At 49.7% G+C, this 23,391-nt stretch overlaps 1 protein-coding gene across 1 annotated transcript; it reads left to right on the top strand.

The window, feature by feature from the left end:
• Positions 1–21,879: 21,879 nt before the first annotated feature.
• Positions 21,880–23,391, top strand: LOC109737091 (transcription termination factor MTERF8, chloroplastic). Its single transcript, XM_020296312.4, has one exon. It carries the CDS (start codon positions 21,969–21,971, stop codon positions 23,112–23,114), a length of 1,146 nt encoding a protein of 381 aa, XP_020151901.1. The 5' UTR covers positions 21,880–21,968; the 3' UTR covers positions 23,115–23,391.

Raw genomic sequence — 23,391 nt, 5'->3', positions numbered from 1 at the left:
GAGTTGAGCGGTTGACGTATAACACCCGCCAGAGGATGAAATGGATATAAGTTGGAGATAACCTCGGTCCGGCGCTTCCTTGATGTCTCAGGTAAGCCGGAGGAGAGGTCAGCATCCTTGTTGGTCCGGGTGTGCCGCCGGCTCTCATGAATCTGTTGCTTCAAAAGAAATTGAGGATCTTGATAAGCTAAAGGATGTGAAAATCTTACTTTCCGGGTTACCCTTCGGACTTTCAGCCTTGGCAAGGGCTCCGAGTCGGAGGAAAGTGTCATTACCTCTTCAATCACCGGGTTACTTGCTCCGGTGTCATCCTGTTGATGAACAATGTTGATAAAGTGGACATAAATAAACAAGAAATACAACAAGAGCTTACAGGTTCAGGGGTTACCTCTGACTCGGAGCTGTCGCTTAGTTGCATCAGCTCTGAAGCAGTAGGCCTACTTCCCTTCTTGCGGGGAGTGGCTCTCTTGGCGGCTTTCTTAGCCTTCCTGGCCTTCTTGGCCGCCTCATGGTCATACTTGACCTTCCAGAATTTATCATCAGCCTGAAAAATACAATGAAGCCTTCTTAAGGTTCAGATGAAAACTATCTAAGGGGAAATAAGATGTTTAGATCAGCGGCTTACCGCAGGGGCCGGGTTGGTCTTGCAGAAGGGGCTTAAGCCGGTCCTCCCGCAGTCTGCCAAGCTCTCATTCAAGAGGGCCTTGGTCATGTCTTCAACAACATCTTCAGGAAGATCGTTGCGGCTGTGTCGCAGGGGGTCATCCTTCCGGCCCGTGTAGTCACACATTAAGCCGGGGCGGCGGCTCAAGGGGATCACCCGCCAGGAGATCCAAACCCGGACCAGATCAATACCGTTGAGGCCGTTGCCTAGGAGAGCCTTGATCTTGTTGATGGTGGGGATCAGAGGTTGACGCTCCGCCTGAGTTAATTTGTCAGGCAGAGAGTGGTTTGGTTCCAGACGCACGGCACGAAAGCCGGGCAGAGGGCTCTCGTCAGCCGGAGACGTGTCCTGGCAGTAAAACCACGTCTGGTTCCAGTCCTTCGGATGGCTGGGCAGCTCAGCGTAAGGAAAGAGGCAGTCTCTCCGGCGTTGGATGGAGATTCCACCAAGTTCCAGGCTCGGCCCGTTGGCGCACTCAGTCTGGCGGTTCAAATAGAATAGCTCTCTAAAGAGCAGAAGGCTGGGCTCTTCTCCAAGGTAGACTTTGCAGAACACTTGGAAGTTGCATATATTTGACACAGAGTTGGGTCCTATGTCTTGTGGCCGCAGATCAAAGAAGCTCAGCACGTCTCTAAAGAATTTTGAGCCGGGCGGTGCGAAGCCCCGGCTCATGTGATCCGCAAATATTACCACTTCACCATCCTTTGGTTGCGGTCTCTCCTCTGACGGGTCAGGGGCACGGTAGGACATGACATCCTTTTTGGGAAGGTAGCCCGTCTTCACAAAATCCGCCAAGGTTTCTTCAGTGACGTTGGACCTCAGCCAGTTGCACGTGATGGGTGCTTTGGGAGCTTTGGGAGGCATGGTGAAAATCGGAAGCCTATGATAACAGGAAATGTCCGGTTCAAATATAAGCCGGAGGAAATTTACAGTTCAAATGTTTAAAGTGGCGGCTTATGGAGGGGCCTAATGATATATAACTAAGTACATCGGGTTATCTAAGCCGCTGGAGGTATTTAGAGTAATTCAATTGTCTACAGTTTCATCATAAATAAGCCGGAAGATTTCACGGCGCGTGGTTTCTTTGAGCCGGAGAATTTTACGGCGCGCAGCTTCTTTAAGCCGGAAATGTAAGCCGCCATGATTCAGCAGATGCAATTTTTTCCTAAGTGCGGTGAAAACAGGTTTCACACATCGCAGTAATTAATTTGGATCAAAACGGTCGCCTGAAGGGAAAAGTTTCTAGACCTAAAACAGACGCAGAGGAAGTTCATAAGTCCGAACAGAGCCTTTATGCAATGAGAAGGGATCTATGTACATTGGAAACGGGCGTGAAACAATTACCGCAACCGTTCTATCCAGTCTAAGATCAAGAGAAGTGGTGAAAATGAAATCTACCGAGGACTCGCGAGGAACGGCGATGAACACGGGAAGAACAGGAAGAAACCCTACTGCAGATCTGTTCTACGGGGTAGCAAAGACTTACAGGTGCTGGAAAGGTGCGGAGGTCGCCGCAGTTTATCTGGTCACGTCAGGTTGATGCAGCGGCCAGAGGCGGGGAAGACTCGGAGACCCGCGGCGGCGCCGGCGGTGGAGCCCGAGCGCAGCACAGTGGCGAGAGGAAGAAGATAGAGGCGAGGAGTGACCAGAGGGCCGGGCTATTTATAAGGCAAGGCTCATAAGTGGGCGCGAGAAACGAGGAGGCCACGACGCGGTTATCTCACCGTAAAAACGCCTCGATTTTCGGGATGGCAGTAAAGATAAGATCCGTTGCGGATATGGCGGAGTAAAAAATGGGCTTAATGGAAGATGATGTTGCGGCAGATTACCCGGAATCCAGAAGATGACGTCACGCCGGGTGATGGCGTTCACACAGTTGTAAGCCGGAGATTTTCTGTCGAAAGGATTGAAGATTGACATGAGCCGGCTCAAATCAATCTGGGGCCTAATGTTGAGGATATAAACCTTAGAGTCACCCGCCCGGAGGGGCCGGGTTACTCATAATGGTCATCACCTGAAGCCCGGCGCCAAGCTTGAAGACGGTGGGCCAAAGATGGGCTTAAGACCCGGAGATGGCTTAAGGCCCGTAGTTACAACCGTCATTATGGTAGAACTTGTAGCGTGAGGCAAGAATAGTTGAGAGTCCGAGCCGGACACTCTTATGAGCCGGCCGGGACTCTGATAGCCGCTGGGCGTCAGCCTCTCTATATAAAGGGACGACCCGGCGGCGGTTTAGGGGCAAGTAAGATCTCGTCGAGAGCCAGGCCTAGCAGTTAAGCTCCCCGGTCATCGAAACCCTAATCAATACCACCTCAACTGGACGTAGGCTTTTACCTTCACCGTAAGGGGCCGAACCAGTATAACCCTCATGTTCCTTGTCCCGTTTAACCCCTTCAAGCTTCCTAGCTGCGATGGCTCCACGACTAAGTCCTAGCTCGAGGACATCTGCCGTGACAATTCCACGACAGTTATTATTATATTTCCTTGTTCATGATAATTGTCTATTGTTCATGCTATAATTGTGTTATCCGAAAATCGTAATACATGTGTGAATACATAGACCACAACGTGCCCCTAGTAAGCCTCTAGTTGACTAGCTCGTTGATCAACAGATAGTCATGGTTTCCTGACTATGGACATTGGATGTCATTGATAACGGGATCACATCATTAGGAGAATGATGTGATGGACAAGACCCAATCCTAAGCATAGCTCAAAGATCGTGTAGTTCGTTTGCTAGAGCTTTTCCAATGTCAAGTATCTTTTCCTTAGACCATGAGATCGTGTAACTCCCGGATGCCGTAGGAGTGCTTTGGGTGTACCAAACGTCACAACGTAACTGGGTGACTATAAAGGTGCACTACGGGTATCTTTGAAAGTGTTTGTTGGGTTGACACGGATCGAGACTGGGATTTGTCACTCCGTATGACGGAGAGGTATCTCTGGGCCCACTCGGTAATGCATCATCATAATGAGCTCAATGTGACTAAGGAGTTAGGCACGGGATCATGCATTACGGTACGAGTAAAGAGACTTGCCGGTAACGAGATTGAACAAGGTATTGGGATACCGACGATCGAATCTCAGGCAAGTAACGTACCGATTGACAAAGGGAATTGTATACGGGATTGATTGAATCCTCGACATCATGGTTCATCTGATGAGATCATCGTGGAACATGTGGGAGCCAACATGGGTATCCAGATCCCGCTGTTGGTTATTGACCGGAGAGGCATCTCGGTCATGTCTGCATGTCTCCCGAACCCGTAGGGTCTACACACTTAAGGTTCGGTGACGCTAGGGTTGTAGAGATATTAGTATGCGGAAGCCCGAAAGTTGTTCGGAGTCCCGGATGAGATCCCGGACGTCACGAGGAGTTCCGGAATGGTCCGGAGGTGAAGAATTATATATAGGAAGTCCAGTTTCGGCCACCGGGAAAGTTTCGGCGGTTATCGGTATTGTACCGGGACCACCGGAAGGGTCCCGGGGGTCCACCGGGTGGGGCCACCTATCCCGGAGGGCCCCATGGGCTGAAGTGGGAGGGAACCAGCCCCTAGTGGGCTGGTGCGCCCCCCATGGGCCTCCCCCTGCGCCTAGGGTTGGAATCCCTGGGGGTGGGGGGCACCCCACCTGACTTGGGGGGAAGTTTCCCCCCCTTGGCCGCCCCCCCCATAGATGGGATCCCAGGGCCGGCGCTCCCCCCCAGGGGGCCTATATAAAGGGGGGGAGGGAGGGCTGCTGTACCCTAGCCCCTGGCGCCTCCCTCTCCCCCATGCAACACCTCTCCCTCCCGCTTGCGCTTGGCGAAGCCCTGCCGGGATCCCCGCTACATCCACCACCACGCCGTCGTGCTGCTGGATCTCCATAAACCTCTATTTCCCCTTGCTGGATCAAGAAGGAGGAGATGTCGCTGCTCCGTACGTGTGTTGAACGCGGAGGTGTCGTCCGTTCGGCACTCGGTCATCGGTGATTTGGATCACGGCGAGTACGACTCCATCAACCCCGTTCACTTGAACGCTTCCGCTCGCGATCTACAAGGGTATGTAGATGCACTCCTTTCCCCTCGTTGCTAGTATACTCCATAGATGGATCTTGGTGATGCGTAGGAAATTTTAAAATTCTGCTACGTTCCCCAACAGTTGCATCATGAGCTAGGCCTATGCGTAGTTACTATGCACGAGTAGAACACAAAGCAGTTGTGGGCGTAGATGTTGTCAATTTTTCTTGCCACATCTTGTTTCGGCGGTATTGTGGGATGAAGCGGCCCGGATCGACCTTACACGGACGCTTACGTGAGACAGGTTCCACCGACTGACATGCACTAGTTGCATAAGGTGGCTAGCGGGTGTCTGTCTCTCCCACTTTAGTCGGAACGGATTCGATGAAAAGGGTCCTTATGAAGGGTAAATAGAAATTGGCATATCACGTTGTGGTTTTACGTAGGTAAGAAACGTTCTTGCTAGAAACCTATAGAAGCCACGTAAAAACTTGCAACGACAATTAGAGGACGTCTAACTTGTTTTTGCAGCATGTGCCTTGTGATGTGATATGGCCAAAAGGATGTGATGAATGAGATATATGTGATGTATGAGATTGATCATATTCTTGTAATAGGAATCACAACTTGCATGTCGATGAGTATGACAACCGGCAGGAGCCATAGGAGTTGTCTTTATTTTTGTATGACCTGCGTGTCATTGAATAACGCCGTGTAAATTACTTTATTTCTAAACGCGTTAGCCATAGAAGTAGAAGTAATCGTTGGCGTGACAACTTCATGAAGACACGATGATGGAGATCATGATGATGGAGATCATGGTGTCATGCCGGTGACGAAGATGATCATGGCGCCCCGAAGATGGAGATCAAAGGAGCAAAATGATATTGGCCATATCATGTCACTATTTGATTACATGTGATGTTTATCATGTTTTGCATCTTATTTGCTTAGAACGACGGTAGTAAGTAAGATGATCCCATAATAATTTCAAGAAAGTGTTCCCCCTAACTGTGCACCGTTGCGAAGGTTCGTTGTTTCGAAGCACCACGTGATGATCGGGTGTGATAGATTCTAACGTTCGCATACAACGGGTGTTGACGAGCCTAGCATGTACAGACATGGCCTCGGAACACACGCAATACGCTTAGGTTGACTTGATGAGCCTAGCATGTACAGACATGGCCTCGGAACACGGAAGACCGAAAGGTCGAGCATGAGTCGTATAGGAGATACGATCAACATGGAGATGTTCACCGATCTTGACTAGTCCGTCTCACGTGATGATCGGACACGGCCTAGTTAACTCGGAACATGTTTCACTTAGATGACTAGAGGGATGTCTATCTGAGTGGGAGTTCATTGAATAATTTGATTAGATGAACTTAATTATAATGAATTTAGTCTAAAATCTTTACAATGTGTCTTGTAGATCAAATGGCCCACGTTGTCCTCAACTTCAACGCGTTCCTAGAGAAAACCAAGCTGAAAGATGATGGCAGCAACTATACGGACTGGGTCCGGAACCTGAGGATCATCCTCATAGCTGCCAAGAAAGATTATGTCCTAGAAGCACCGCTAGGTGAAGCACCCATCCCAGAGAACCAAGACGTTATGAACGCCTGGCAATCACGTGCTAATGATTACTCCCTCGTTCAGTGCGGCATGCTTTACAGCTTAGAACCGGGGCTCCAAAAGCGTTTTGAGAAACATGGAGCATATGAGATGTTCGAAGAGCTGAAAATGGTTTTCCAAGCTCATGCCCGGGTTGAGAGATATGAAGTCTCCGACAAATTCTTCAGCTGTAAAATGGAGGAAAATAGTTCTGTTAGTGAGCACATACTCAGAATGTCTGGGTTACACAACCGCTTGTCTCAGCTGGGAGTTAATCTCCCGGATGACGCGGTCATTGACAGAATCCTTCAGTCGCTTCCACCGAGCTACAAGAGCTTTGTGATGAACTTCAATATGCAGGAGATGGAAAAGACCATTCCTGAGGTATATTCAATGCTGAAATCAGCGGAGGTGCAGATCAGAAAGGAACATCAAGTGTTGATGGTGAATAAAACCACTAAGTTCAAGAAAGGCAAGGGTAAGAAGAACTTCAAGAAGGACGGCAAGGGAGTTGCCGCGCCCGGTAAGCCAGTTGCCGGGAAGAAGTCGAAGAATGGACCCAAGCCTGAGACTGAGTGCTTTTATTGCAAGGGAAGTGGTCACTGGAAGCGGAACTGCCCCAAATACTTAGCGGACAAGAAGGCCGGCAACACCAAAGGTATATGTGATATACATGTAATTGATGTGTACCTTACCAGTACTCGTAGTAGCTCCTGGGTATTTGATACCGGTGCGGTTGCTCATATTTGTAACTCAAAACAGGAACTGTGGAATAAGCGGAGACTGGCAAAGGACGAGGTGACGATGCGCGTCGGGAATGGTTCCAAGGTCGATGTGATCGCCGTCGGCACGCTACCTCTGCATTTACCTACGGGATTAGTTTTAAACCTCAATAATTGTTATTTAGTGCCAGCTTTGAGCATGAACATTGTATCTGGATCTCGTTTAATTCGAGATGGCTACTCATTTAAATCCGAGAATAATGGTTGTTCTATTTATATGAGAGATATGTTTTATGGTCATGCCCCGCTGGTCAATGGTTTATTCTTGATGAATCTCGAACGTGATGTTACACATATTCATAGTGTGAATACCAAAAGATGTTAAGTTGATAACGATAGTCCCACATACTTGTGGCACTGCCGCCTTGGTCACATTGGTGTCAAACGCATGAAGAAGCTCCATGCAGATGGACTTTTGGAGTCTCTTGATTACGAATCATTTGACACGTGCGAACCATGCCTCATGGGTAAGATGACCAAGACTCCGTTCTCCGGAACAATGGAGCGAGCAACCAATTTATTGGAAATCATACATACCGATGTGTGCGGTCCAATGAGTGTTGAGGCTCGCGGAGGATATCATTATGTTCTCACTCTCACTGATGACTTAAGTAGATATGGGTATGTCTACCTAATGAAACACAAGTCTGAAACCTTTGAAAAGTTCAAGGAATTTCAGAGTGAGGTTGAGAATCAACGTGACAGGAAAATAAAGTTCCTGCGATCAGATCGTGGAGGGGAATATTTAAGTCACGAATTTGGCACACACTTAAGGAAATGTGGAATCGTTTCACAACTCACGCCGCCTGGAACACCTCAGCGAAATGGTGTGTCCGAACGTCGTAATCGCACTCTATTGGATATGGTGCGATCTATGATGTCTCTTACCAATCTACCGCTCTCATTTTGGGGCTATGCTTTAGAGACTGCCGCATTCACTTTAAATAGGGCTCCGTAGAAATCCGTTGAGACGACACCGTATGAATTATGGTCTGGGAAGAAACCTAAGCTGTCGTTTCTAAAAGTTTGGGGATGCGATGCTTATGTCAAGAAACTTCAACCTGAAAAGCTCGAACCCAAGTCGGAAAAATGCGTCTTCATAGGATACCCTAAGGAAACCATTGGGTATACCTTCTACCTCAGATCTGAAGGCAAGATCTTTGTTGCCAAGAACGGGTCCTTTCTGGAGAAAGAGTTTCTCTCGAAAGAAATAAGTGGGAGGAAAGTGGAACTTGATGAGGTGATAGTCACCCCTTCCGAACCGGAAAGTAGCGCAGCGCGGGAAGATGTTCCTGTGGTGCCTACACCGACTGGGGAGGAAGTTAATGATAATGATCATGAAGCTTCGGATCAAGTTACTGCTGAACCTCGAAGGTCCACAAGGACACGTTCCGCACCAGAGTGGTACGGCAACCCTGTCCTAGAAATCATGTTGTTAGACAACGGTGAACCTTCGAACTATGAAGAAGCGATGGCGGGCCCGGATTCCGACAAATGGCTAGAAGCCATGAAATCCGAGATAGGATCCATGTATGAAAACGAAGTATGGACTTTGACTGACTTGCCCGATGATCGGCGAGCCATAGAAAATAAATGGATCTTTAAGAAGAAGACAGACGCGGATGGTAATGTGACCATCTATAAGGCTCGACTTGTCGCTAAGGGTTATCGACAAGTTCAAGGGGTTGACTACGATGAGACTTTCTCACCCGTAGCGAAGCTGAAGTCCGTCCGAATCATGTTAGCAATTGCCGCATTCTATGATTATGAGATATGGCAAATGGACGTCAAAACGGCATTCCTTAATGGCTTTCTTAAGGAAGAATTGTATATGATGCAGCCGGAAGGTTTTGTCGATCCTAAGAATGCTAACGAGGTATGCAAGCTCCAGCGCTCCATCTATGGGCTGGTGCAAGCATCTCGGAGTTGGAACATTCGATTTGATGAGATGATCAAAGCGTTTGGGTTTACACAGACTTATGGAGAAGCCTGTGTTTACAAGAAAGTGAGTTGGAGCTCTGTAGCATTTCTCTTATTATATGTGGATGACATACTATTGATGGGAAATGATATAGAATTCTTGGAAAGTATAAAGGCCTATTTGAATAAGTGTTTTTCAATGAAGGACCTTGGAGAAGCTGCTTATATATTAGGCATCAAGATCTATAGAGATAGATCAAGACGCCTCATTGGTCTTTCACAGAGTACGTACCTTGACAAGATATTGAAGAAGTTCAATATGGATCAGTCCAAGAAGGGGTTCTTGCCTGTATTGCAAGGTGTGCAATTGAGCACGGCTCAATGCCCGACCACGGCAGAAGATAGAGAAAAGATGAGTGTCATCCCCTATGCCTCGGCCATAGGGTCTATTATGTATGCCATGCTGTGTACCAGACCTGATGTAAACCTTGCCGTCAGTTTGGTAGGAAGGTACCAAAGTAATCCCGGCATGGAACACTGGACAGCGGTCAAGAATATCCTGAAGTACCTGAAGAGGACTAAGGATATGTTTCTCGTTTATGGAGGTGACGAAGAGCTCGTCCTAAAGGGTTACGTCGACGCTAGCTTCGACATAGATCTGGATGACTCGAAGTCACAAACCGGATACGTGTATATATTGAAGGGAGGGGCAGTAAGCTGGTGCAGTTGCAAGCAAAGCGTCGTGGCAGGATCTACATGTGAAGCGGAGTACATGGCAGCCTCAGAGGCAGCGCAAGAAGCAATCTGGATGAAGGAGTTCATTACCGACCTAGGGGTGATTCCCAATGCGTCGGGCCCGATGACTCTCTTCTGTGACAACACTGGAGCTATTGCTCTTGACAAGGAGCCCAGGTTTCACAGGAAGACCAGGCATATCAAACGTCGCTTCAACTCCATTCGTGAAAGTGTTCAAAATGGAGACATAGATATTTGTAAAGTACATACGGACCTGAATGTAGCAGATCCGTTGACTAAACCTCTCCCTAGAGCAAAACATGATTAGCACCAGAACTCTATGGGTGTTCGATTCATCACAATGTAACTAGATTATTGACTCTAGTGCAAGTGGGAGACTGTTGGAAATATGCCCTAGAGGCAATAATAAATGGTTATTATTATATTTCCTCGTTCATGATAATTGTCTATTGTTCATGCTATAATTGTGTTATCCGGAAATCGTAATACATGTGTGAATACATAGACCACAACATGTCCCTAGTAAGCCTCTAGTTGACTAGCTCGTTGATCAACAGATAGTCATGGTTTCCTGACTATGGACATTGGATGTCATTGATAACGGGATCACATCATTAGGAGAATGATGTGATGGACAAGACCCAATCCTAAGCATAGCTCAAAGATCATGTAGTTCGTTTGCTAGAGCTTTTCCAATGTCAAGTATCTTTTCCTTAGACCATGAGATCGTGTAACTCCCGGATGCCGTAGGAGTGCTTTGGGTGTACCAAACGTCACAACGTAACTGGGTGACTATAAAGGTGCACTACGGGTATCTCTGAAAGTGTCTGTTGGGTTGACACGGATCGAGACTGGGATTTGTCACTCCGTATGACGGAGAGGTATCTCTGGGCCCACTCGGTAATGCATCATCATAATGAGCTCAATGTGACTATGGAGTTAGCCACGGGATCATGCATTACGGTACGAGTAAAGAGACTTGCCGGTAACGAGATTGAACAAGGTATTGGGATACCGACGATCGAATCTCGGGCAAGTAACGTACCGATTGACAAAGGGAATTGTATACGGGATTGATTGAATCCTCGACATCATGGTTCATCTGATGAGATCATCGTGGAACATGTGGGAGCCAACATGGGTATCCAGATCCCGCTGTTGGTTATTGACCGGAGAGGCGTCTCGGTCATGTCTGCATGTCTCCCGAACCCGTAGGGTCTACACACTTAAGGTTCGGTGACGCTAGGGTTGTAGAGATATTAGTATGCGGAAGCCCGAAAGTTGTTCGGAGTCCCGGATGAGATCCCGGACATCACGAGGAGTTCCGTAATGGTCCGGAGGTGAAGAATTATATATAGGAAGTCCAGTTTCGGCCACCAGGAAAGTTTCGGGGGTTATCGGTATTGTACCGGGACCACCGGAAGGGTCCCGGGGGTCCACCGGGTGGGGCCACCTATCCCGGAGGGCCCCATGGGCTGAAGTGGGAGGGGAACCAGCCCCTAGTGGGCTGGTGCGCCCCCCATGGGCCTCCCCCTGCGCCTAGGGTTGGAAACCCTAGGGGTGGGGGGCACCCCACCTGACTTGGGGGGGGGGGGGGGAGTTTCCCCCCCTTGGCCGCCCCCCCATAGATGGGATCCCAGGGCCGCCCCCCCCAGGGGGCCTATATAAAGGGGGGAGGGAGGGCTGCTGTACCCTAGCCCCTGGCGCCTCCCTCTCCCCCCTGCAACACCTCTCCCTCCCGCTTGCGCTTGGCGAAGCCCTGCCGGGATCCCCGCTACATCCACCACCATGCCGTCGTGCTGCTGGATCTCCATCAACCTCTCCTTCCCCCTTGCTGGATCAAGAAGGAGGAGACGTCGCTGCTCCGTACGTGTGTTGAACGCGGAGGTGCCATCCGTTCGGCACTCGGTCATCGGTGATTTGGATTACGGCGAGTACGACTCCATCAACCCCGTTCACTTGAACGCTTCCGCTCGCGATCTACAAGGGTATGTAGATGCACTCCTTTCCCCTCGTTGCTAGTATACTCCATAGATGGATCTTGGTGATGCGTAGGAAATTTTAAAATTCTGCTACGATCCCCGACATCATCCTCAACTCTTGAGCCGGCACGTGAGCCCGTCTTGAGAACTTCTGACAGCCGTCACATTTAGTGACCAAGTCCTCTGCATCCGCATGAGCCGTCAGCCAATAAAAACCATGACGAAAAGCCTTGGCCACAAGGGATTTTGAGCCAGCATGATGGCCACAATCCCCCTCGTGAATCTCACGTAAAATTTCTTGACCTTTCTCAGAGGAAACACAACGCTGAAAAGTTCCAGTGACACTGCGATGATGCAGCTCGCCATTGATAACTATCATTGATTTAGACCGCCGGGTTATTTGTCTGGCCAAAGTTTCATCCTCAGGCAATTCTCCCCGGGTCATGTAAGCCAAGTATGGCACTGTCCAATCTGGGATAACGTGGAGAGCCGCCACCAACTGTGCTTCTGGGTCAGGAACAGCCAAGTCTTCCTCTGTAGGCAACTTAACAGAAGGGTTATGCAAAATGTCCAAGAAAGTATTAGGCGGCACCGGCTTTCGCTGAGAGCCTAGCCGGCTTAATGCATCAGCCGCCTCGTTCTTTCTGCGGTCGATGTGCTCTACTTGGTAACCCTGAAAATGTCCAGCAATGGCATCAACTTCGCGGCGATAAGCCGCCATGAGGGGGTCCTTGGAATCCCACTTGCCTGACACTTGTTGGGCCACTAAATCTGAGTCGCCAAAGCACCTTACCCGGCTTAAGCTCATCTCCTTAGCCATCCGAAGACCATGGAGCAAGGCCTCGTACTCAGCTGCATTGTTAGTACAGGGAAACATCAACCGTAGCACATAACAAAACTTGTCACCTCGAGGGGAAGCTAACACAACTCCAGCCCCCGAGCCCTCCAATTGCCTGGACCCGTCGAAGTGAATAGTCCAGTATGTATTATCCGGTTTCTCTTCAGGCACCTGCAGCTCTGTCCAATCGTTGATGAAATCCACCAATGCTTGAGATTAGATAGCAGTGCGTGGCACGTATTTTAGACCATGAGGCCCAAGTTCTATAGCCCACTTAGCAACTCTTCCTGTGGCTTCTCTGTTTTCGATAATATCTCCTAGGGGAGCAGAACTAACCACAGTGATAGGGTGACCTTGGAAATAATGCTTAAGCTTCCGGCTTGCCATGAACACCCCATAAACAAGCTTCTGCCAATGTGGATATCGTTGTTTGGACTCAATGATTACTTCGCTGACGTAGTAAACCGTCCGCTGAACCGGATACTCCTTACCCGCTTCCTTACGCTTCACCACCACAGCCACACTGACGGCTCGTGTGTTAGCAGCTACATACAGCAATAAAGGCTCCTTGTCAACAGGAGCAGCAAGGACTGGTGGCTCAGCTAGCTGTCTTTTCAGATCCTCAAAAGCAGCATTAGCAGCATCATTCCAGACAAAGTCATTTGTTTTCTTCATCATCTGGTACAGTGGCATGGCCTTTTCACCCAACCGGCTTATAAACCGGCTCAAAGCAGCGATGCGACCCGCCAGACGCTGGACGTCGTTTATGCACGCCGGCTTAGCCAGAGAGGTGATTGCCTTGATCTTTTCTGGGTTAGCTTCAATGCCTCTGTGAGAAACCAGAAAACCCAAGAGCTTGCCTGTGGGAACACCAAAAACACACTTGGCCGGGTTAAGCATCATCTTGTAGACCCGGAGATTATCAAAGGTCTCTCTCAGATCATCTATCAAGGTCTCCTTCTCTCTGGATTTAACCACGACATCATCCACATAGGCATGAACGTTGCGCCCAATCTGGTTATGAAGACAATTCTGCACGCAACGCTGGTAAGTCGCCTGTACACTCTTGAGCCCAAAAGGCATAGACACATAACAGAAGGCTCCAAAGGGAGTGATGAACGCCGTCTTCTCCTGGTCCTTAACTGCCATTTTGATCTGATGGTATCCAGAGTAAGCATCCAAAAAACTTAAACGCTCACAACCCGCCGTAGCATCAATAATTTGATCAATACGGGGGAGAGCAAAAGGATCAGCCGGACAAGCTTTGTTTAAATCCGTATAGTCCACGCACATCCGCCAGGTGCCGTTCTTCTTGAGCACGAGCACCGGGTTAGCTAACCATTCTGGATGAAAAACTTCAACGATAAACCCGGCCGCCAAGAGCCGGGCTACCTCCTCACCAATGGCTTTCCGCCTCTCCTCATTAAACCGCCGGAGGAATTGCCTGACCGGCTTAAATTTCGGATCAATATTAAGGGTGTGCTCAGCGAGTTCTCTTGGTACACCCGGCATGTCAGAAGGTTTCCATGCAAAGATGTCCCTGTTCTCACGGATGAACTCGATGAGCGCGCCTTCCTATTTCGGATCCAGATTGGCACTGATGCTGAACTGCTGAGATGAGTCACCCGGAACAAAGTCAACAAGTTTAGTCTCATTAGCTGACTTAAATTTCATTACCGGCTCATGCTCCGTGGTTGGCTTTTTCAAAGACGTCATATCTGCCGGGTCAACATTATCCTTGTAAAACTTCAATTCCTCTGTCGCACAAACAGATTCAGCGTAAGCAGCGTCACCTTCCTCACATTCCAAGGCTATCTTTCGGCTGCCATGAACCGTAATGGTCCCATTGTGACCCGACATCTTGAGCTGCAAATACACGTAACACGGCCGCGCCATGAACTTGGCGTAAGCCGACCGCCCAAATAGAGCATGGTATGGGCTTCTTATTTTAACCACCTCAAACGTCAGTTTTTCCGCCCTGTAGTTGTACTCATCTCCAAAGGCTACTTCCAGCTCGATCTTACCGACTGGGTACGCCGACTTACCGGGCACCACCCCATGGAAAACAGTGTTGGACTGGCTGAGGTTTTTATCAGTTAATCCCATACGACGGAAGGTCTCATAATAGAGGATGTTGATGCCGCTGCCTCCGTCCATGAGCACTTTAGTGAATTTGTACCCTCCAACCTGAGGAGCCACCATCAAGGCCAGGTGACCCGGATTATCAACCCGGGGAGGGTGATCTTCCCTACTCCATACAATAGGCTGCTCAGACCATCTTAAATAACGGGGAACCGCCGGCTCAACAGCATTTACAGCCCTCTTATGAAGCTTCTGGTATCGCCTGCACAGACTGGTAGTAAACACATGATACTGTCCACCATTGAGCTGCTTTGGATTGGTCTGGTATCCCCCCTGCTGCTGCTGATTACCCTGGCCAGATTGCTGATTAAAGCCCCCTTGAAAATTCTGAGAATTGGAATTTGAGCCGCCGCCCGGGCCATGAAAACCGCCGGCTCCTGAGCCGCCGCCCTGCCCATTGTTGCCATTAAAAGCGTTGGAATTTTTGAAGGCTTTCATGATTGCGCAGTCTTTCCATAGATGAGTGGCCGGCTTCTCCCTCGAGCCATGCCTTGGACAAGGCTCATTCAACAACTGCTCAAGCGTCGGGCCTGACCCGCCGGCTCGGGGAGGTGGTCTCCCCTTACGTCGGTGGTTGTTACCCTGCGCATTGGCGTTGGCCACAAACTCCACACTGCCATCAGCCTTACGCTTGTTACCTCCCTGGTTCGCCGGGTTATGCTGAGGGCCCTTGCCATTGCCATTCCGTTTTCCCTTCCCTGTCCTTTCATCATCTGACGCGGGATCCTTGGTACTATCAGAGTTGGCGTACTTGACCAGAGACGCCATCAGCGTACCCATATCATTGCAATCGCGCTTGAGCCGCCCGAGCTTCATCTTCAGGGGTGCAAAACGACAATTTTGCTCCAACATTAAGACTGCAGAGCCGGCATCCATCTTATCAGACGAATGTATTATCTCCTTGACCCGGCGAACCCAATGGGTTGTAGACTTGCCCTCTTGCTGCTAGCAGTTAGTCAAATCCACAATTGACATAGATTGCCTACATGTATCCTTGAAGTTTTGGATGAAACGGGCTTTTAGCTCGGCCCATGACCCGATGGAGTTAGGCGGCAGTCCTTTCAACCAAGTGCGGGCAGTCCCATCCAACATCATGGTGAAGTATTTGGCCATTGCCGCTTCGCTGACCTCCAGTAACTCCATAGCCATCTCGTAGCTCTCGATCCATGCTCCGGGTTGTAAATCAGCCGTGTAATTAGGTACCTTCCTAGGTGCTTTGAAATCTTTGGGCAGACGTTCATTACGGAGAGCCGGCACTAGACAAGGGACACCTCCAGTCCTCGTAGGTATGCCCGCGTCGATAGAAGCCGTCGGATAAGCCGGGAGGGGCTGGTAAGCTGTCAACTGAGCCGCCTGCTCCGCCTCTTGTCGTGCTCTGTCATGGTCTACCACGTTAACGGCTTCATTATGTGCCGGGTCGTGGCCAGCTGGCAAGTCACGGCGCCGGACGTTGCTTGAGCCGGTCGCTGAAACCATGTGCCTGCTGTAACTTGGGCTCCGGTTTGGACGAGGGGTTGAATGAATCTTGTCCCGGCTATACGAGTATGCCTCCTGTTGCGCCAGAGCCGTCTGAAGAAGTTCTCTGACCCGGCGGGTTTCGACCGCCGTTGGAGAGTCGCCCTCGATTGGAAGAGCCGCCAGTCGTGCCGCTGCGGCGATCATGTTTTCCAATGGGTTGGCATAATGACCCGGTGGTATTGGCACGTACTGAGGCGGGGTAGTGCTCACACGGGGAGGCCCCATCACTTGCGGCTGAATCGGCGTTCCAGCCCCGGGTGCCATGATCTCCGGCGGGTTACTGGGCCCTGCACCAGGCATGTTGAAGAGGTTCCGAGGATCGTAAACCGGAGGGAGTCGAGATTGAGCCTTCTGATGCCTCCTTCTCATGATCTCATTGGATGTGTTCTGATCCATCGTGAGCCGGAAAGATTGCGCTTGAATCAGCTGAGTCTGGGCGTCGAGAGCCGCCCGCTCTGCAGCCATCCTGATCCCTTCCGCTCCCAGATCTTCCTTGGCTCTTGCTATATCCAGCTTTAACTGTGCCACCTCCGCATCATGTTGAGCTTGATTCGCTGGGGCGACCGCAGCGGTTAACAGGGCCGTCATCTTGTCTGTGAGATCCATCAGCACCTGAGCCGGCGAGTGCACAGGGCCTCCTACCCTAGTGGCGGAGTTTTGAACAGGTTGTGCGCCGGTCATGAAGATTCCAACCAGGCTCGGCGGCTCAAAGGGGTCCGGAATACTGTCGCCATCGGAACAACCCCTGAGCCTGCCATCTTGAAGTTGATATAACGAGTTGGTCTCCTCTGTGGACGACTCGCCGTCAGAGCGAGTGGCCGTCTCATCGCCAGATCCAGATCCTTCAGAGAGTCCTCCATGGATGCATCCCACGAAAGCACGCTTCAGGGCAGGCAGAGTCCGGGCGGGTCTCGCACGCTGAGCCGTCTCGATGAGGTCGGCGCAGTGGTCCCGTTCAGGGCCCTGCTCGCCAATCTTGCCAATGAAAACGTGGATTCCGCCGAAGGGGACCCGGTACCCGTACTCGATTGAGCCGGCGTCGGGGCCCCAGCTTGCATCGTCGATGTAGAGCTTGCCGCGACGACTCTTGGTCATCCGGCCCACAGCGTATCCCTTGAGCCCTTCGAAGCTGCCCTTCAAGAACTCAAATCCACCGTGCGCTGGCCCCACGGTGGGCGCCAACTGTCGTGGAATTGTCACGGCAGATGTCCTCTTGCAAGGACTTAGTCGTGGAGCCATCGCAACTAGGAAGCTTAAAGGGGTTAAACGAGACAAAGGACACGAGGATTATACTGGTTCGGCCCCTTACGGTGAAGGTAAAAGCCTACTCCAGTTGAGGTGGAATTCCTTAGGGTTTCGACGACAGGGAGCTTAATAGCTATGCCTTGCTATCGATCTGATGTTACCCGTCCTGAACCGCCGCCGGGTCATCCCTTTATATAGAGAGGTTAACGCCCAGCAGCTCTCAGAGTCCCGGCCGGCTTATAACAGTGTCCGGCTCGGACTCTTAACTATTCTTGCCTTACACTACAAGTCATGCCATAACGGCGGTTTATCACTACGGGCCTTAAGCCGCCTCCGGGCCTTAAGCCCATTACTGAACCGCCATCCCCAAGCCTGATACTGGGCTTCACGTGATGATCATTATGACGTAACCCGGCCCCTCCTGGGTGGGTAACTCTAGTAGTGATATCCTCAACAGGCGGCTTTGCTGGTCTTGTTTTACCATTGTCGAAATGTCTTGTAAACCGGGATTCCGAGACTGATCGGGTCTTCCCGGGAGAAGGTTTATCCTTCATTGACCGTGAGAGCTTATAATGGGCTAAGTTGGGACACCCCTGCAGGGTATTATCTTTCGAAAGTCGTGCCCGCGGTTATGTGGCAGATGGGAATTTGTTAATGTCCGGTTGTAGAGAACTTGACACTTGACTTATTTAAAATACATCAACCGTGTGTGTAGCCGTGATGGTCTCTTTTCGGCGGAGTCCAGGAAGTGAACACGGTTTGAGTTATGCATGAACGTAAGTAGTTTTCAGGATCACTTCTTGATCATTTCTAGCTTCGCGACCGTTGCGTTGCTTCTCTTCTCGCTCTCTTTTGCGTATGTTAGCCACCATATATGCTTAGTGCTTGCTGCAGCTCCACCTCATTACACCATCCTTTCCTATAAGCTTAAATAGTCTTGATCCCACGGGTGTGAGATTGCTGAGTCCTCGTGACTCATAGATTCTACCAAAACAGTTGCAGGTGCCGACGACACCAGTGCAGATGACGCAACCGAGCTCAAGTGGGAGTTCGACGAGGAACGTGGTCGTTACTATGTTTTGTTTCCTGATGATCAGTAGTGGAGCCCAGTTGGGACGATCGGGGATCTAGCATTTGGGGTTATCTTATTTTCATTTGGATTTGACCGTAGTCGGTCTATGTGTGGATTTTGGATGATGTATGAATTAATTTATGTATTGTGTGAAGTGGCGATTGTAAGCCAACTCTCGTTATCCCATTCTTGTTCATTACATGGGATTGTGTGAAGATGACCCTTCTTGCGACAATACCTACAATGCGGTTATGCCTCTAAGTCGTGCCTCGACACGTGGGAGATATAGCCGCATCGTGGGCGTTACATCTACTAACTTGTCTTGCCTAGAAGCTTGTTCCTTCTCTGCCTCCTCATGAAGAATTTGGACACCGTGTCCTCTATATTCTCATTTCTATCAATTGGTGCACCAACATCCAATAGAACTATCTTGATCAATACACCAATGTATTCTTCTTCGCAAAACCAAAACTTGCAACCTTTATGCATATATTAAGGAACGGAGGGAGTACTGTATTAAGGAAACAACTAGCACAATGGCCCACTCAAATGTGCGTGCAAGATCTTTATTTATTTATTTTAAGAAAAGAACTTTTGCCTTTTGCTTAATAAAAGATCTTGATTTTTCTTCTGTCTAACCCTCCTAGGAACTGAATTGAAGGAGGTAGATACTTAAAACCCTTACAGATGGTACATGCTCGATTCGCTAATTAATGATAGATGAACGCCATTTTTATTTCTATAGGAAGGCACCGTTGATACTATTTGTAGAATAACCACTAAATTGGCACAAACTATGACACAATAAACTAACACCACTTGCTTCGCGGTTCGCGCTGCTTGCTGACTTTTTGGCCTGCTCGCTCCAGCATGGAGGTCAACGCGGGTGGACCTCCACCCCGCCTCCATTAGTGACGAGAGCCTCCGCGATCGGCTTGCAGGGAGCCTTGCGAGGCGATCAGGGTTTGCCGCCCTGAAGCCGCTACTTCGAAAGCCGATAAGTGTAGGGTCCATACCTTATGGATATTTTTTGGGCCATTTTCGTCTCTTAAGCCATGTATATAAAAAAATCAAAAATCAAAATAAAGAAAAGGGTCCTTTTTAGTTTTTTTAGACAATCTCGTGAAGCCTTTATTTAACCCGTCACAATGTTTACAGGAAAGAAAGGAATATCAACCGTCTGGCCTAACCAAACATGTCAGCCCGGTCCTAACTTTAGAGCATGCTTCGCTAGATTGTGAGCCTCTACATTAGAGCTCCTAAGTTCATGAATTATATTACAAGAAATAAAAGAGGGTAACATCATCTTGATCTCCTTGATGATTGCACCGTAAACTGATCCACTTCCCGAGTGAACCTCCTGTACCACTCCCTTGCAATCTGAAGCTAGATGTACTTATTTGTTGTAAGTTCAGGTCCTGGGCTAGTGCCAGACCTTCCCGGATTGCCAAGGCTTCAATTGATGATGGATCTCCCTGACGTGCGAAAACAATGGCTGATGCACCCAAGAACACTCCATCAATGCCTCTGCATATACCTCCAACAGCACCATATCGGCCACGATTTCCCACCGCTGCATCTACATTGAGCTTCATATGATGTTCAGGAGGTGCAATCCAACTCGAACGTCTCGTTTCAGCCTTCTGCAGCGACTCATGTTTCTGAGATAAAACCTTGAGCTCTCCCGGATAGGTATTAATAAAACCATGGATGGCTTGTGGGCTCTTGTAAATATCTTCATACATCGCCTTGCGTCGGCCTCCCCAAATGGCCCATAGCTAGGGTCGTTACTAACCTGACGAAATCATCTGAAGATAATTAATGCTTTCCCCATGGCAAAAATCCACTCCTTGGCGTTGTCGATTTGAATGACGCTCAGCTGGTCCAAAATTGATTTAGAAGATAGCGCCCATGTGCTCCTTGACATGGGGCAGTCTAGTAACGCATGCTTCCAGGAATCGTGTACTCGGCACATATTGCATGCCGGTGTCGTAGCCATGTTGCGCCGATGCCACCCGACGGAATGGAACTCTCTGCCAATCGCCATAAGAACACCCGGAGCTTTGATGGGACCTGCAACTTGCATTCAGTACTCTCCACACCAACATTAGACGTTCCTTCCCTGCCCTCTAGCCAGGCCTCACGGTTGAGCTTTGTCCGGACTAGCATACATACGACATGTCGAACTGACAGAGAATTCCCCACGCGGCTCTTCGTCCCACGCCCAGAAATCAGTTACTCGGCGTGTGCACGTACAGTGGTATCCGAAGAATTGCATCCGCATCAAAGGGTCTTTTTTAGTTGAATAATAAAGAAAGGTTGCTCTTCCGTCTTCTAAACAGACGAAGTAGCCAAAAAGCCCACAAGACCCGGCTGTTCGATCTCCACACCTCATATCCTATTCTTAATCGAGTCGTCGCTGCAAATCTCCGCTGTCAGGATACTTACTAGGAGGCAAATGATATGTAGATGCCAAGAACATGGCTAGAGGGACTCCTTTTTAATTTTACCCCATAGCTGTCAGGATACAATCGGCGATCTACCACCGGTGGGGAATGGTGCGAGCAAACCAACAATACAGGTGTGTCAACCAATGTTCTTGATATGTACAAGCTGAATTTCGTTTCTCCCATGTGTGTTGTATAGAAGCAAGCTGAATCTCCGCTGTGTGAACCTCACTAAGAGAATACCTCATATGGTTAGTTGGTTGCATGTGGTTGGCGTTTTTAACTACATGGATAATTTGGATTGTTATTTAGCTATGTGTAAGTCTCATACTATCATCTAATTAAGGGAATCTTTTGTTTATATGATCTTAATTGATTTTGTTCTTATGTCGATATTGGAGCTCCATCTCTCGCCATCAAGTGTAGCAAGCTACTACGATGGCTATCTCTGGTTTTAGTTTTCATTTCTGTTGATGTCATAACAACTATGTAGATGTGGAAAATTATTTACTCATACGAAATTACTTATGTCATTTCACTACATTTAGTAGAGAACTTAGCACATAATTCAGGTTCTTGCTTTGATCATAATTATAGTCCAAGTATTGTGTTTCTTAGTAATTTTCATCTTTAAGGCTATCTCTATTGTGCAAAAAAGTTATTTAATTATGTATTATCATATGTGTAGTACTAAGAGTTTGCGGGATGTCATCTAGTTAGATATGTGCCAGGCCAGGCCCACCCCGGGCCGGGCACACATGTTAACGGGCTGGCATGTGACCGCGGGCCAGGTTTGCACGAGGCAAGTCGTTGTAAACGGGCCAAGCAGCACACTGGACTGGGTTGGACCAGACCACCTGGAAATCTTCTCCGACCCCTAAAAAAAAAAACTTCTCCACGACATTCGATCCCCACTCCCGCATCGTTCGATCCCCTCTCCCTCTCCCTCGCCGCCGCCGCCGCCGCCGTCCGGCGCGCCAGCATCGCCGCCATGCTCCGCCTCCGGGGCTGCATCCTCCCCCGCCTCCTCTCATCTCCCGCCACCCCCCTCCACCGCCTCCTCTCCGCGGCCGCGCCGGCCGTTTCTCCGAGCCCCAGCTTCGCCGTGGAGGAGTACCTCGTCTCCACCTGCGGCCTCACCCCAGCGCAGGCCCGCAAGGCCTCCCCCAAGCTCTCCCACCTCAAGTCCCCATCCAAACCCGACGCCGTCCTCGCCTTCCTCTCCGGCCTCGGCCTCTCCGGCGCCGACGTCGCCGCCGTCGTCGCCAAGGACCCCAAGTTCCTCTGTGCCAGCGTGGAGAAAACCCTGGCCCCCGTCGTCGCTGGGCTCACCGGCCTGGGCTTCTCGCATTCCGACATGGCGCGCCTCGCCTCGCTCACCGGCGTCACTTTCCGCTGCAAGTCCATCATCGCCGGGCTGCGGTACTGCTTGCCCCTCTTCGGGTCCTCCGAGAACCTCCTTCAAGCCCTAGCTCCAGCGGGTGGCTCCGTTCTCGGGTCCGACCTCGAGCGGGTGGTCAAGCCCAACGTCTCCTTCCTGCTTGAGTGCGGGCTAGGTGCTTGCGATATTGCCAAGCTCTACGCATATACGCTGTCGCCGCTCAGCATCAGCACGGAACGCATCCGGACAGCAGTGGCATGCGTCGATGGTCTTGGTGTACCCCGTGGATCTCCGATGTTCAGACATGCGCTACAAGTTGTTGCATTCGTCAGCGAGGAGAAAATCACCGCCAAAGTGGAGGGCTTTAAGAAAAAGTTCAGGTGGTCGGATGCCGAGGTGGGCATTGCTGTTTCTAAGGCTCCATCGTTGCTGGTGAGGTCCGAGGACTTGCTGCAGAGCAAATCGGATTTCCTTATCTCCGAGGTGGGACTGGAACCAGCATACATTGCTCACCGACCGATAATGCTCACTTACAGTCTAGAGGGCCGGCTCAGGCCCCGGTACTACGTCGTCAGATTTCTCAAGGAAAATGGATTGCTAGATCACGACCGGGACTACTATGCTGCAGTCGTGATCAGCGAGAAGGTATTTGTCGAGAAGTTCATATGCCCTCATAAGGATGCTGCACCGCACCTCGCTGAAGATTATGCAACAGCTTGCAGAGGGGAGGTTCCAGCTAGATTCAGTTTTACATGAACCAAGACTAATAAGAAAATTGGTATGTTCATTATGTCATTCGGTAGAGAAGAAAGCATTGCACTGCTATGAACTTGTCCTTCCTCGTGTTGTCATATTGCACACATCTTGGAACTAGGAGAGTATGAGATCAGGGCATTCTGCCAATTTCTTTGAAGTATCAATGAGTAGTATTTGTGCACACTCTGTATCTTTGTGTTCTAAAATGGCCATTGCAGTTTTCAATGCAATCCTCCATCTGCCTTTCATGAAAGAATGTTCTTATTTTGGCCATGAA

The sequence above is a fragment of the Aegilops tauschii genome, chromosome 6, assembly GCF_002575655.3.
Source record: "Aegilops tauschii subsp. strangulata cultivar AL8/78 chromosome 6, Aet v6.0, whole genome shotgun sequence".
NCBI lineage: Eukaryota > Viridiplantae > Streptophyta > Magnoliopsida > Poales > Poaceae > Aegilops > Aegilops tauschii.
This window is presented reverse-complemented; position numbering and strand designations above follow the sequence as displayed.